The sequence below is a fragment of the Calidris pugnax genome, unplaced genomic scaffold, assembly GCF_001431845.1.
Source record: "Calidris pugnax isolate Ruff unplaced genomic scaffold, ASM143184v1 scaffold21, whole genome shotgun sequence".
NCBI classification, from domain to species: Eukaryota; Metazoa; Chordata; class Aves; order Charadriiformes; family Scolopacidae; genus Calidris; species Calidris pugnax.
In genome coordinates, this window is record NW_015090770.1 from 1,490,001 (window position 1) to 1,504,439 (window position 14,439).

A 14,439-nucleotide genomic window follows, 5' to 3' on the forward strand; every position below is an offset into this window, starting at 1 on the left:
CCAGCTCACATCTACCTGAAGCTCACACTGCACGTTCTTCCATGGCCACGCCAAACAGTGAGGACCCAGCAGCCCTGCCGATGAGCACAGACCTGCAGCCCAGGAGAAGACCGTGTGATGGGGACTGCTCTGCACCTCAGGGAGGACAGCACGTGGGGGCAGCTGCGTGGGTACGGAGGTTTCTGCCCAGCACCTACCGACGGCTCTCACCTGCTGGATTGGGTGAGTTGCTTTGTTTTACAAAATCAATATTAGCCCCGGCACAAAGGGAGATGCTAAAACGCCAAATGCTATGCCGAGGTCTGCAGGGGTGGGTTTTAGAGAACTTGAGCAAAGACGTGGTGAGGTGATCGGAATTGTGCCTGTGGAAAATGGGTCAGGGAGAAAGCAGGGGCTGGGAAGAGTCTCGGCAAGGAATTTGCAAGTGTCTCTTCTCCTTACATCCCAAGCCCATTTGGGCTTCAGCATCCCCCACCCCACCATCATTTGCTCGTCTTTACAACTCCTCCTGATTTTTCCCTTCTCCACACTTCAGTCATGCACCTTCACCAAGTCAGCATCTTGGTGCAAGTTGATATGTTTTTCACTACCATGCAGTGCTTCACCTCCTTTCCCAGGGGATGGATCTCCAAGCTAAGGTTGAACTTGCGATCTTCTTAGCTATATGAGGAGGTTTACTTGTGTTAGGAGCAAAATGGCACCTCATGCTCAAGCCCACTAAAGTGCAGAGATGTGGAATGACTCAGGGTTGAACCTCTTTCAGGATCCTGCCCAAGGCTCCGTGGACATGGTGTCCCCAAATGAGTGCACAAGAGCAGCTTAGCTGTGGGATTTTTTGAGGAACTGTTCAAATTACCACATCAGAGTTCTCACAAGTCTATAAAAACTGAGCAGATAGGAAGAGCATATCAGAAAGCATATCAAATCAGGAGGCAGATAGGAAGTCCCTTCAGTTCTCTATTGTCCATAGTCTAACGAGGCTTTAGGTCAGCCACAAGAAAATTGTCATGAAAATTAAAGACGGGTATGAAGAAGATAGAAATTCAAGAGATATGAACACTTGCAGTATTTCAGACAAGATCGGATTTGCCTCAGCTACTACTACAACCTTTCAGATAAGTGGTAAGTTTTATTTTTATTAAATGGACTAATATGGATTTTATCTGGCCTATGAAGAAAGCAGCACATAAAAATGAAATATTGTATTTATACTGCATATTAAATGCTTTTTACAGTGATTTTGCTACTAAATTAACTGACCATTTAAAAAGAGAAGTATGTGAAAATGTCCTTTCTAGCCCAAAGCTGATGCTGAACATCAGAAAAAAAATTAGTTCTTTTCCTGTTTTAGAAAATGCCTAATTTCACTGAGTAAAACTTTCATGTCTTAATAGTTAAGATACTGGAATCACCAGATCAAACAAAAAAATGTAAGTTTATGAGTTTTTAGCTGAATATAAATACTTCATTGCTGACTAAACCATTCTATTGTAAAACTAATTAAATCATTGAACTCTTTTAAAACTAAGACTTTAAACTTCCGATTACATTACTTTGACAAAAAATCTCAATTAAGGGTAACTTACTGAATGTCTGAAGTAGTCATTAATGCTTCTGAAATACTTTTTTTCTCCCTAAAGGCCAAAATTTGAGAAAGAAGTTTATTTCTTTTACACTTGCTGGTGTCAATTTGTTTTAAATGTTACAACTTTGTTTTGTTTGTTCTACAGTTCAGTTTATTATTGATTTTTCATTTGTTTGGATGCATATGTGCCCTGCTGTTGGAATCACATGTGCGCAGAGCTCCGGATGGAGAGGGCATGTGCTTTGAGCAGCCTTCTTTGAAGACTGGATGGAATCAGGGAGTTTATTGATGCAGAAAGGGAAGAGTTACTGCGTTCCCACTGTTACGGGCTGGATTAAGTCTTGATGGAAGGGAGCTGGTTAAATTGGCGAGGGAAAAGATGGCCAAGTGAATTGCAGTGCAAAGCCTGGGTCGGAGGAAGGCAGCCTGCCCTGCCTGCAGGACCTGGCAGTCTTGCAGAGGGACCTTGCTGCTCCCTGTCAAGGGAAAGCACTGCTAACTTATTGTGGACAAGCCTGAAATGGCTGGAAGTGACCAGGATTTGTAGCGGGAAAGATGTGAGAGCTTTCCCCCTGTACTTGGTGCTGGTGAGGCCCCACCTCAAGTACTGTCAACCAGAATTTGTAGCAGGAAAGATGTGAGAGGTTTCCCCCTGTACTCGGCACTGGTGAGGCCCCACCTCAAGTACTGTGTCCAGTTTTGGGGCCCTTGCCACAAAAAAGACGTTGACTTGCTGGAGCAAGTCCAGAGAAGGGCAACAAAGCTGGTGAGGGGTCTGGAGCACAAGTCTTACAAGGAGAGGCTGAGGGAGCTGAGGTTGTTCAGCCTGGAGAAAAGGAGGCTGAGGGGAGACCTTATCACCCTCTACAACTACCTGAAAGGAGGTTTAGTAGAGAGGTGGGGGTCGGTCTCTTCTCCCAAGTCACAGGCAACAGGACTAGAGGAAATGGCCTCAAGTTGTGCCAGGGAAGGTTCAGGTTGGATATTAGGAAGAATTTTTACACTGAAACAGTTATCAAGCATTGGAATGGGCTACCCAGGGAGGTGGTTGAGGCACCATCCCTGGAGCTGTTCAAAAGATGGGTTGACGTGGTGGGGGTCATGGTTTAGTGATGGTTTTTTTGTCAGTGTTAGGTTGATGGTTGGACTAGATGGTCTTAAAGGTCCCTTCCAACCTAGAGAATTCTATGATTCTATGATTCTACCCTACTTCTGTTGGTTTTCAGAGCCTCGAAGACAAAGAAAGCCATCCCCATGCTGTGGTCGGTCGGTCCTCGTCGTGTACCTGCTGCTGCTGACGGCCACCCAGGTGCTGCTGGCATACAAAGGTAATGCTGCAACCTTACTGCCCACTGGCCATCAAAAGGCAGCATTGCTGGGAGCTCTTGGGGGACACGGGCAAGCAGAGATGAACACAGTGGTAGGAAACCCCTGAGGAAGCGCAGACGCTCCTCTGCAGACCACAGGTCAGAGCAGCCGCTGGAGGAAACCATTCCCCCACCCCCTCTGTGTGCTTTCCGTTTGCAAAAGCACTACCGGCTGCACTCCTGGCTGCAGAAAGGACCGGCACATGAAAACCACCTCCTTGGGTCAAATGGTGGTGGTGTTTAACCCCAGGTGTCCTCCACGGGTGCTGAGGAGCTGCTCTGCCAAACAGGCATTTCCCAGCCGGACCAGGCAGGGAATATTCACTGCGTGGGCCTTTTGTTTCCTCAGTGTTTAAGATGCAGAGAGAGATATTGAAACTTCAAGAGCAAAATACCTCCTCTACAGAAGAGTTTCTGGAAAGCTCCTTTGCCAGCAACCTGATTTTGGAGAGAAACTCTGCAGAGAAGCACATGGGACATGAAGAAAACTGGAGGAGAAGCTTAGAAGAGGAAATCACCATAATTAAAAACAGCAATGCAAACCTGATGATGATGATGAGCAACATCAGCCTGGTTGCAGGTATGGCTCCACTTCTCCATGCTGGCTGTAGGGTGGGGAGAGCTGGTTCTTCTGCACCACTGGGAAAGCTGGGCCAAAAACCTGGTTCAGATGAAAAAATAACTAGGGGAAGATTTGGTCTTCCTGTCAGTTAGTGATGCCCCAGTGCCCAGACTTGGACACTGGCTCCAATGCCCTGTCTGGAAAGCTAGACACACCTGGAGAAGCTGGAGCACAGCCCCACACAGCCCTCCCAGATCCAGCTGCAGCTGCACAGGTGGCTCCAGGCTGCTCTCCCCTCCCATAACTTGTAGACTGGGGCTCTGGGTGCTCTCCAAAAGAGTGAAGTTTTCAGCCCAGACCTCAAGCCTATCAACCCCATACTGGTATGTCCCTCATGGAGTGCTGACTACTGAAAAATATCCATTAAATATTTATTTCAGGGCGTCCTGGACGCAAAGGAGATCCTGGTCCACCAGGTATGTTGGTAAATGAGCCATAAACAACTTTTCCTCTTTTCCTCTTTCTCTTTGTTCCCCCTAAGAAACCTGACGTGAGGATCTGGGTTTTCAGTCTCTAGACCGAAATCCTACCCAATTTGCTGACACCCAGTGCCTTGCCCATGAGGAGTCTTGCTTCACCTTTTGACTGATCCCCTAAGAGCCTCGGCTTGTCCAAGTGCTCTTACAGAGGTCAGTGACCACCATGGAGGAGCATTTTGGCTCTGCCTCCTCACAGCTACGCCACCAGAAAAGCTCAGGGGTGATGGAGGAACTGTAACTGATCATTACCTTGATTAATCATTCCAAATCCCCATGTGAGACAAGAGAGGACCAGTGAGGGGGTTTATGTGCATCCCACAACCACTGGCTAGCTGGGTTTCATGCCCCAGACATAGCAAGTCCTGCTGTCCAACTCGCTCCAGGACAGCTCAAGGTGATCTCCCCAGTCCCTGCTCTATAGGGCCCCAACTAAACAGTGCATGTAACGAACAGTGACAGATGTGGGACCTTGCCCACCCTGTCACTGCGGAAACAACTGCATTCCCAGACTCAGGAATGAGCTGGGCGCAAGTGCTCCCCTCCACAGCCACGCACAAGTTGTGCCCTGGGGTACCTGGGTGTTTTGGGTAGAAGTACACTCACCACAGGAGATAGGTGTTTGCCCGCTTTGAGGACACAGCAAGTCCCGATCTAACGTTGGCTCCGCTTTGAGCAGAAGTTGGACTAGGCAATGTCCAGAGAAACCAACGTTTCTATGAAACTATGATGATGATCTAAGATGCAACCCTTGTTAGGTCAGGTCTGTATCTCATCCATCCCTAGTTCTTGGCAACACCAATGAGCTTTTCTGAAGACAAAAAAAAAAATTAATACATTTTTTAAAAATCATGTTTTCATATCTCCCTGGCTGCACTTACAACACTGAAATAGCACCTCCCGCCAAGCACCGTTATTATACATCAGAGCCCAATCATTCAGTGCATTTTCAGGACCAATCTCCCCAAAGGTCCCCATGAGCTGGGCTTGGCTGGAGGACAACTGGCCCCTGCCCAGCCACACACTCAGCCGAGCTCCACGGACTTTACTCAAGCGGTTGTGCTGGTCCCTGCCAGCTGAAGATTGGCCTCAGTGGTGACAGAAGGCACACGCACAAAGGATGATTAAAAAATTCATCTCTTCTTCTTAGCCATTACTGCGAATAGATGATGTGTGTCAGCTGATATACGTATTTTACATCTCAGGGCTACAGGGACCACCGGGGACAAAGGGAGACCAAGGAATCCAAGGTAAGGCTTTTCTGACACCTGAATTACTTCTGCGGATGAACATAAAGTGGCTTTATGGATTATTTTATGGGCAATCTTGTCCTCAGTCAAGGTGTAAGTCGGTAGGAATGTCATTGGAGTTGAAGGAAATAAGCCTATGCAAAATTAATGCGAACAAAAGAAAAACTTAGCTGGAAAAATTCTTATTTTAAAATAAGTCAACCTGCACTGGTCATGGTGGTCTGTTTCCTCACTGCCCCCAGCACCTCTCTCTAGTCCACAGAGGGCAGAGTTGCTGCTGCTGACACGACACCCCATGAGGCATCAAAAAAGTGATGTTGTCCTTGCAGGATTACAAGGACTGCAGGGTGAGAAGGGGAGCAAAGGAGATCCTGGTCCTGCCGGCCCACGTGGTGAACCAGGAACGAGAGGAGAAAAAGGAGATACGGGGCTTGCAGGTAAGACTTCTTCACTGTCTCAACGTTTTTAAGATTCTCCTGTGTATTCCTGTTTAAACTTGTTCAGCTTAAAACACCAGAGGAAGTCTTCGTAGGTCAGATATTTCATAAAAATCCCACTTGATAGTCAATGAGGAAGCTGATCTGAAGGGATTTCATTTTGTGCCATTCTCCAACAAGGCTCCTAAAGGAGGGCAGGGTGAAGAGGACATGCAAAATGTTTACTCTGCACCATGGAAGTCTCTTTATAGGGCAACCTTTGTCTAATGAAAGTCACGGGTATTCAATTATCAGCCTATCCCAGTTTATTGCAGCAATGTTTGCAGTAGGATTTTCATGGTATAAGATAATACAATACAATTTATATGCACAAGCATGTGGATGTTAGTCTTCATTTTAGTAAAATCTATTTCTGAGAACTTTGTATCTTAATATAAGCCTTTTATACACCTTAAGTAGACTAGTTATGCCCTGTGTTTCTCCCGTGTAATGGTCATTAGTGGGAATCTCCTGGATAGCTGTTATTTAGTGGTATCACCAGGGCTGCACCCAGAGAGGAAAGGCTGAAAGCAGGACAGTAAAAGAGAGCACAGGATGTGTGTTTATCAGATCAGGGACGATGGCTGGACAGGTTGATTAGAGCTTTCTCAGATCTTCCATCAGATCCCATATGCTCCAGTGCCCTCATGAGCAAAAGTTACTCCAGAAGAGAAAAGTGAAAGTAGGAGGAATTTCAAAAGGTGAGGACTTTGGGATAATTCTGAAGCAGAAAGATGAAGTAAGTGTCACTGTTTAAATTGCTTTCAAGTAATTCCACTCTTTTGGACCATGCTGATCACCTGTTTGGAGAAGAAAAGACTACGGGGAGATGTGGGAATTCCCTGGAAGTACAGGAGTGGGATATGCTGTCCTCCATCTCCACTGTGGCGAGAAGAAGGGAAGGGTTCAGACCATAATAAGGGATATTTAGCTGGAGAAGAAAACATTCTAGTGGTAGGGATAGTTTGGGGAGCAAACTGGGGTGGTGTCATGGCACCACTGCAAGACTTTAAGAGCAGGTCAGGAGAACGTTTGGCCAGACAGTCTGGCAGAGCCAGAGGTGGGTCAGGCAGACTCGTGAGATGCCATCCAGCCCTGTCCTCCTACAACTTTACAGGAGTGCAGCTAATGGTAAATGTGGGTGTGAGGCCAAGGCCTGCGACTCGTGCAGCTGGAAGGAGGTGTTCCACTGGCTGCAGAGACAACAACCCTGGTTTGTTTTTTGTTTTGTTGTTGTTTTGGGTTTTTTTCAATTTACAAACATGTGCTGTGCTGTTTGGTAGGTCTTCAAGGACAGAAAGGCGAAATGGGCAAGAAGGGAGACCCCGGGCCTCCTGGACCTATGGGTCCTCAGGGACATCAAGGAACCCCAGGACTGCAGGGTTTCAATGGTAAGTGGAGAGGACACAGCACAATCCACCGTCAGCACATGTGTGCCATGGTGGTGGGTGCCCTAGTTGAAGCATTTGGCTAAGCCTTGTTATCTTAGGATGTTGCTGTTACAGGTAGCACGGGGGAGCCTGGACGTCCTGGTCAGAAAGGAGAGCCAGGTAAGCAGTACAGAAGGTGCAGTTTCTTCTAGAGATAAGAGACCAATCTCTTTTAGATGTTGCCTCATGACAAGAAAACTGCAGCCAGGCTAGATCCCAGCATGGGTAAGAGAAGATGATGGTAAGATTAATGAACCATGCTGAAGTTATGCAAACCCATCCTGCAGCTTTGGCTGTCTCGTCTGGACTCCACTCTCTGGAGCATGAGAGGGAAAGAAGGGTCCTGTATTGTGGAGGTCCATGTCCTCCTGCCTGACATGTCTGCACATGCAAGGGCAGAAATTAGCTGCTCTTTTTGGAAAGCACTTGTGCCTCTTGAGGCTGACAGTCTGCAAGGACCTGGGTCCACGCAGCCTTTCTTTTTTCTCCTTCATATGCTGTGTTGCATTTCACATATGCTGCTTTGTCTTGACCTAAAGGCGTAACTGGACAACGTGGACCTGTGGGAAGTCCTGGCCTCGAAGGGAGACCTGGTCAGAAAGGGGAGAAGGGGGACCGTGGGCCCAGTGGTAGTCCAGGTACGTCTCTACTCAAACCTGTAACTCACACACCTCCTACTCTGGCTGCTCTTTGTGTGACAGCTTTGCCCTTACTGATATGTTTTTTAATTTTAGGAGTACCAGGCATTAATGGACTCAAAGGCGAAAAAGGAGACATAGGAGTAACAGGTAAAGGAGAACAAAACAGGTTTGGGGTCAACAACACACATCATCACTGGAAAGGGATCTGCAACAAGGAGATTTGTTGAGTCCTGTTCTTGGAGCCCCAACACACCCCAGTATGCCATGGTGGTCCTGGGCCTCTGCCAGACTGCCGAGGGGGTAGCTACTCCATGGAGGGGTTGTTTCAATCATCTGTAATGTGCATGAGGAGGTGATGTTGCCTACATTTTTGTATAAATAGAAAATGCACAAACGAGGCAGCAGTTTAAGATGAACCAAACAACAACCTCCCTACCCTGGAGCTAAAGAGAAATTTTACTGGCTGTAAATCTGATGGGGAATCTGAATTTACTAGCAAGCATCTGCCCTGGCCTCCTCTGTAGCACTGCAGGAAGAGGTAGTTTCAGAGACCAACCTGGAGCACACAACCTAGCCTTTTTTTTGACCTTCCATCTGAGGAAGTCCACCTCTCTGTCCAGGCACCCAAACAATAGGGTGATATGCAGCAGTACAAGCCTCTTCCGGTGTATTTCTCTTGAATCAGCCTTTTAAACCCTGAATTTACATAGTGCACGCAGCCTCTCTTCTGCATCAGGAGGTGACAACAGTCCAATGCACTCTTCTGCGTTCATTGATACCTGGCCCAACATTACATGCTTACGTATGTCTGATGCACCTAAATTTACAACTTTTGGTTCTTTATACAGTAAAGACACACCTGGAGGGTGGTCTATCCCATCAGTGGAGTTTAGGATATGAAATAATTGACCAAAAGCTGATCTCCTCCAGGAGAAGACAGTTCTCCACTGCCTGTGTTTTCTGTATTGATGAGGTCTGCACTGAGTGTAATGGGAAATTAGACACCCACTTCAGGAATAGATGCCTGTAGCATAGATAGCTAAATTAGATGAGCTGAAATCCATCACAAATACTAGTTTGTATAAGCTTTTATAAATATCTGTCTTATACATTTTTGTTTGTTTGTTTTCATATTCTTAGGTCCTCCAGGGCCAATGGGAGCAAAGGGAAACCCGGGCCTTCCAGGTAAACTCTTGTTTCACAGCATGACTTTGATGATGGAAAGCACTTTAAATGCCACATTCCACTCCTCTGTGTCAATGTGAAATGGTCATCGTGCTCTTGCCTTGGGAAGGGACAAAAGCAATGACTTTCTTGCTTTCCACTCAGGCATCCCAGGCCCAACTGGTGAAAAAGGAAGCAAGGGTGATTATGGCAGTCCTGGTCCCAAAGGAGATCCAGGATTAAAAGGTGCTAAGGGAGACCGTGGATCACCTGGTAAGGCTGTTTGCCACAGGGTCTGTGGAGCTGATGGTGCATTTAAGTTTGGAACCGTATGTGACAGACTGGTTCAAGCTGCTCTAGGGCATCTTTACAGAGCTCATTTGGAGGAACCCAACAGACAGATCAGGCTTCTCGGGAGGTGAATGTGCAGGGTGTCACATTTACACCTGGGGAGCTGTGCTAAAAGACATGCAAGTAAACAGATGCATTAGATTTTCTCAAATCCCTGATCTCACAGAAAACTGGAAGAACCCATGCTCCTCTTTGCTTTGGACAGAGATGTCTTGCAACATACCACACCGTTAGGGTAAACCCCATGTAAACATGTCTGTCAGGAACACAGGATCAGAAACACCAGGGCTATAACTATGCCTCTCTAACTGTAGGACACAAAAATAGACAGTTCAAAATGGCCAACACTACAGCTACTCCCCCTCCTTTCCAATTGCAGAATGCTTCCGAAAACCCTAAGACTTTTAAGAAAAAAACAACACCAAAACCCAAGCAGTAGTTAAAACTGGCCATGGGAAGCAACCAGTGCTCCAGATACTATTTCTTTTAATTGTTCACACAGAAGAGCACAAGAGTCCTCAGAAATAAAATAAATTAGAACCTACATGGGGCTCCTCCGTGCACTCCTCTTCTGGAACTTTGCCTCTGGAGGAGGGGAAAAGAGTCACTGGGGTGACCCCAGGTTAGGGACTCCTCTCTGGGTGGGTGTCATATCCTTCTACCCAGAAGGAGATAGCAGTGTGTGCTTTGTGGAATTAGTTTTCAGGGGAAGAGCTCATTGGGTTTTTTCCAGCACCCCTGCTCTCAAGACCAAGTTGCTACACAGAAATGTGGAGGACTGTTGGGAGTGACTTTCTGCTCTCCCATGGCAGCCTCTGGAGAACAAGCCCCAAGATGTAGATCTACCTTCAAATACTTTGGGAGATACCATGCCGCCTTCTGCAAAACCAAAAGGCTATCAGAGATGTCGTTTTACATTACAGTAGTGATGGGAATAAGATACATTTCCCATGCGTAAGTGGATGGAATTTTGCAAGTGGCCCTATTCTTGGGTCACACGTTAGGAAGATTTTGCTGTATGTTATCCAGCTTTTCTTGCCAAGTTTCTTTTACACACCCTTAGTCACTTCAGAGGGTCCATCTTATCTCTGACTCACCCAGTTATTCAGAAAAAGTTAATAACTGGGTTTTCCCCCAAACAGCTAACAAATATTTCCTTGCTTTTTAATTTGGAACAGGTTCCCCAGGAACAAAAGGGAGCAAAGGTGAAAAGGGACAAGGTATTGAACTTTTATTTTTAATTCCCTTGCTTGCTTTCTGGCATCAAAGGTATCTGAGATCAGGACCAATGTTCCTCCCATGCGCACTGGGTAACCTGCAGCACAGCTACCAGAACTGAGAGGTCCGTGTGCTGAACTACAGCCTGGTGTCTCCAGACCCAGAAGAGAACCCTGAATTGTTCAGATTTGAGCTACCAGTAACTTCTGGTCCTGCTCTGGCTACAGCTATGGGGATGGGAACGCTCAACCAGTTTGTGTGGTCACTGTTTCCATCTTTCAATGTGCTTTTTCCCTCATGCCCATACTGCCAGTAGAGTTATTTTCTTCTCCTCTGAATTGTCAGGCATCTTCAGTTCTTCTGTACGAATCGCGGAAGGAGGCAGGAGGGGGCGGGTGGAAATCTTTCACAATGGGGCCTGGGGGACAATATGTGACGATGGTTGGGGCACCCAAGATGCGACTGTGGTCTGCCGAATGCTGGGATACAGCCATGCGATCTCTACCTTCACAGCCACACCAGGTGAGTCCACAACAGCCTTTCAGCTCCCGGGGCCTGTCATGGGAGGGTACGCACACCCAGAAAGCACCACAACAAGGTTCTCTGCACAAGCATCAGGAGAGCAAAGAGGATGTTCCCCAAAAGGACAGCTCATTCTCCTTGGGATTAGGGAACTGCATGTTAAGCACTGCTTGAACTGTGCCCAAAGACTTGCTTCCCAACAAGAACCCAACGCATGCCTGCTATCCATGGGGGGCTTCAGAAAAACATGCGTGTTCCTCTTGCTTTTGTCCAACCCTATTGTGTTTGTTTGTTTAATTCATCTTCCAAAGGCTCTGGGGAAATTTGGCTTGATGACGTGAATTGCAGTGGGAGCGAAGCCTCAATCTTCGACTGTCAGAAGCCCGGCTGGGGAGTGCACAACTGCTCGCACAACGAGGACGCTGGTGTGGAGTGTGCATGATGGGTTGTGGAGGCTGCTCTGGGAGCTGCCACCCCCTTCTGTCTCTACGGGGCTCTTGTTCATAACGCAAACCCAATTTTGTCAGGCTGCGCTTGTAGTTTCTTTACCAGGTCATAAAAATATTGACAGAGAAAGTTGAATTTTCTGTAAATCGATAATGGTTACAAGACCCACAGGTAACCTGAAACATCCCAGCTGTCACGAAACAACTGGAGGTCAGGCACGTGAGCCAGTTCACAGCTTTTCCCTCTATCGGACATCAGCTCATCTGCAGTAGCTCACACGTGTGTGACCTCAAACTCTGCAGGGGAGGAGAGATGGTCCACTTTAGCTTAGTGCAGCAAGAGAGAACGGGATAAGCATGTAGACATGGGATGTTACTGCAGCTGAGCTGGCTAGTCCATCTTCATCACAGCACAGTTGTGAACCTGAGCTTAGAACCCCCAGTGAAATACACACACCCAAGACAGGAGATGCTCGGAAATCATCAGATGATCTCTCTGGCATCCAAATAAAATGATCTCCAGAAATCATGTTGATCACAGTTTAAAGCACAAAACTAAGTGGTTGGGATCTAGGCGCTGCACTATTCTGGTTTGACCTTGTTTTTGACCTTGGCTATGTCCCCTGCTTTTTCTCTCAGTGTTTCCTAACCTGTCCCTGGGAACAACACCCCTTACCTTACCTGGTGTATAAAGCTATTCATAACTTTAGAAATTAGATGCTCCAGTAAAGTAAAGGGATAACGAATAAAAGCGATAATGGGGAAACATCAAACAATTAAACTTCCAGAGTGAAAATTCGGACCCTAAACCAAAGGCTTCTACCATACTGAAAATCTCATGTGTGTCTGAGATAACAACTGAAAAGCTTCACTTTCTTAAGGCCCAAGTATTGCTCTTTTCCACCAGCTCTGGACATTGGGCAGGTGACAAGCAGCCTGCATGCACGTAGCCAGGCTCATCCCAACCACCAATGTGGACATTTTGTTTAAAATGTCAGAAATACATGTAAGCAACCCCACATCTCTGCCTTGATGCGAGTCATAATTGCATTTGCCTACACAGTTCTGAAACTAGTTTTTAGTGCTTAGAAATCCAGATATAAGTGGAAAACCCAAGCAGTGCTGGTAAGAGCAGCAGACAATGGGGCATCCAGGGCCAACGTGGGTGAGAAGACCCAGCAGCGTGCAGGGTCTGGTAGTGCAGTCTGCAACAAAGCTCATCACTGCTTTGAAGCAAAGGAAATGTTTGTTACGGGGTCTCAAGCCTCAGGAAAGAAGTCTGGAAAATCCAGAAAGTTTTGCAGTATCCATTCCGATGCTTTTGACAGCAGGAAAATGAAAAGAGCTGCTTACCTTTGCTGCTTCTGGTTTAGAGGGGGCAAGGAGCACCTGCTGCAAACCATGGGTGAAACCAGATGAATGACAACTATTTCAGAGCTGGTGGAAAAGGACAGTGTCTCACCTGCACAAAAAGAGACAAAAGCTTTTGGTTCTGGTAGGGAGCCCCAGCAGCACTCACAGCACGCTGAGTACCAGCCCTTGGGCTAACACAGCTTTCTGCAGGGCTCCCGTGGCCAGTGCTGGGCCTGCACGTGTTTCCTTCATCTTTTAGTGTGTGTGTGTGTGTGTCAGCATGTAAATAAAGCATTTTCACTGTTAGGAAATAAAGGATTTACCAGCTGTATTCATTTCTTGATTCATCAACAGGTGCCGCTTACAGTCTCATTTTCTCACTTTCTTTGCTAGCAGAGTATCTTCCTCAGCACTTTTCAGGCTAAATGCTGACATTTGACTTTTCCATCAGGCAAAACTACTACTGAGGGGAAAGTCATCATGTCCCCAGTGGTGACCCTTTGGCTGGACTTAAATCCCCTAAATCTCCTTTTTGAAAATGGGCATCCAGAAAAAAAAAAGCAGTTGTGCCAGGATTAAGGTCAGAACACCAGGGTTGGGTATGCATGCCCAGGACTAAGGATGCTGTGGCCCAGCTTATCTGCTCCTGAGCACAGGAGGAACTGATTGAACCCAAGCTACTGTTCAACAACATGGCCAGAATATAGCGCATGACATGGTTAACCTATTCCCCTGCCATTTCTACACCCTGTAGTGTAGATATATAAATATATCTATATATATCTATATATATATCTATATATATATATAGCGAGAGATAGAGGGATATAAAATCTGCAATATCTGGCATCAGAGGGATTTCCTAGCAGCCCAGGAGAGCCCATGTCTACATTGAAGAGTGTAGAGTACAGAAGTGTCCACACCACTACAGTTCATTCTGGTCTGGGAAGGGCAACAGGGGGCTCAGGACCAGGACCTGTATTAGTATTGCTGTGCTGGCAAAACCTGAGCTTGGCAGGAAAACAAACCTTGCCTTCATAAAACATTTCTGTGTGCCCAGTCTGGGGAAGGAAGCCCAGCCAGCTGGGAGGAGAGCTGTGGGCACAAAGCTCACCCAAGAATTAGAAACACAACCACTTCTGCCTACTAAAGCAGAGCACATCTGAGCTGCAAGAGAAGAACCAAGCCCGGTGCACGGTGTTCAACGGGCAAGAAATAGCATCCATTGGAGGGCCAAGTTGTGATGTCCATGATTTCACACTCCCTGACTGTGTCAATCCCAGTGGATCTTCTTGGGGAAGCGCTGCCTGGCTGTGAATAAACAGCAGAAGATGCTAGGCAGTGGTACCATGATTTACGTTTGATCCTCTTCTGTCCAAACCAGGGTGAAACTAGAAAGAAGTCGCTAATGTGGTCACTGAAGAAATTCTTTCCATTTCCCATAACAGGTAGGTAAGCTGAAGGAGTCATGGAGGCTGTGAGGCTTAGGCTGCAGGCTCGCTTTCTTCAAGAGCCAGGACACCAATTGCTAGAAATAA

At 46.8% G+C, this 14,439-nt stretch overlaps 1 protein-coding gene across 1 annotated transcript; it reads left to right on the plus strand.

Moving 5' to 3' along the window:
- The first annotated feature begins 925 nt into the window (after positions 1–925).
- MARCO (macrophage receptor with collagenous structure) lies at positions 926–13,216 on the plus strand. Its single transcript, XM_014938819.1, has 15 exons — positions 926–1,122; positions 2,812–2,913; positions 3,302–3,532; positions 3,955–3,990; positions 5,256–5,300; positions 5,630–5,737; positions 7,060–7,167; positions 7,282–7,326; positions 7,746–7,844; positions 7,941–7,994; positions 8,988–9,032; positions 9,177–9,284; positions 10,541–10,582; positions 10,926–11,102; positions 11,414–13,216. The coding sequence occupies exons 1-15, from the start codon at positions 1,008–1,010 to the stop codon at positions 11,542–11,544; spliced, it is 1,446 nt and encodes a 481-aa protein (XP_014794305.1). The 5' UTR covers positions 926–1,007; the 3' UTR covers positions 11,545–13,216.
- Positions 13,217–14,439: the final 1,223 nt, after the last annotated feature.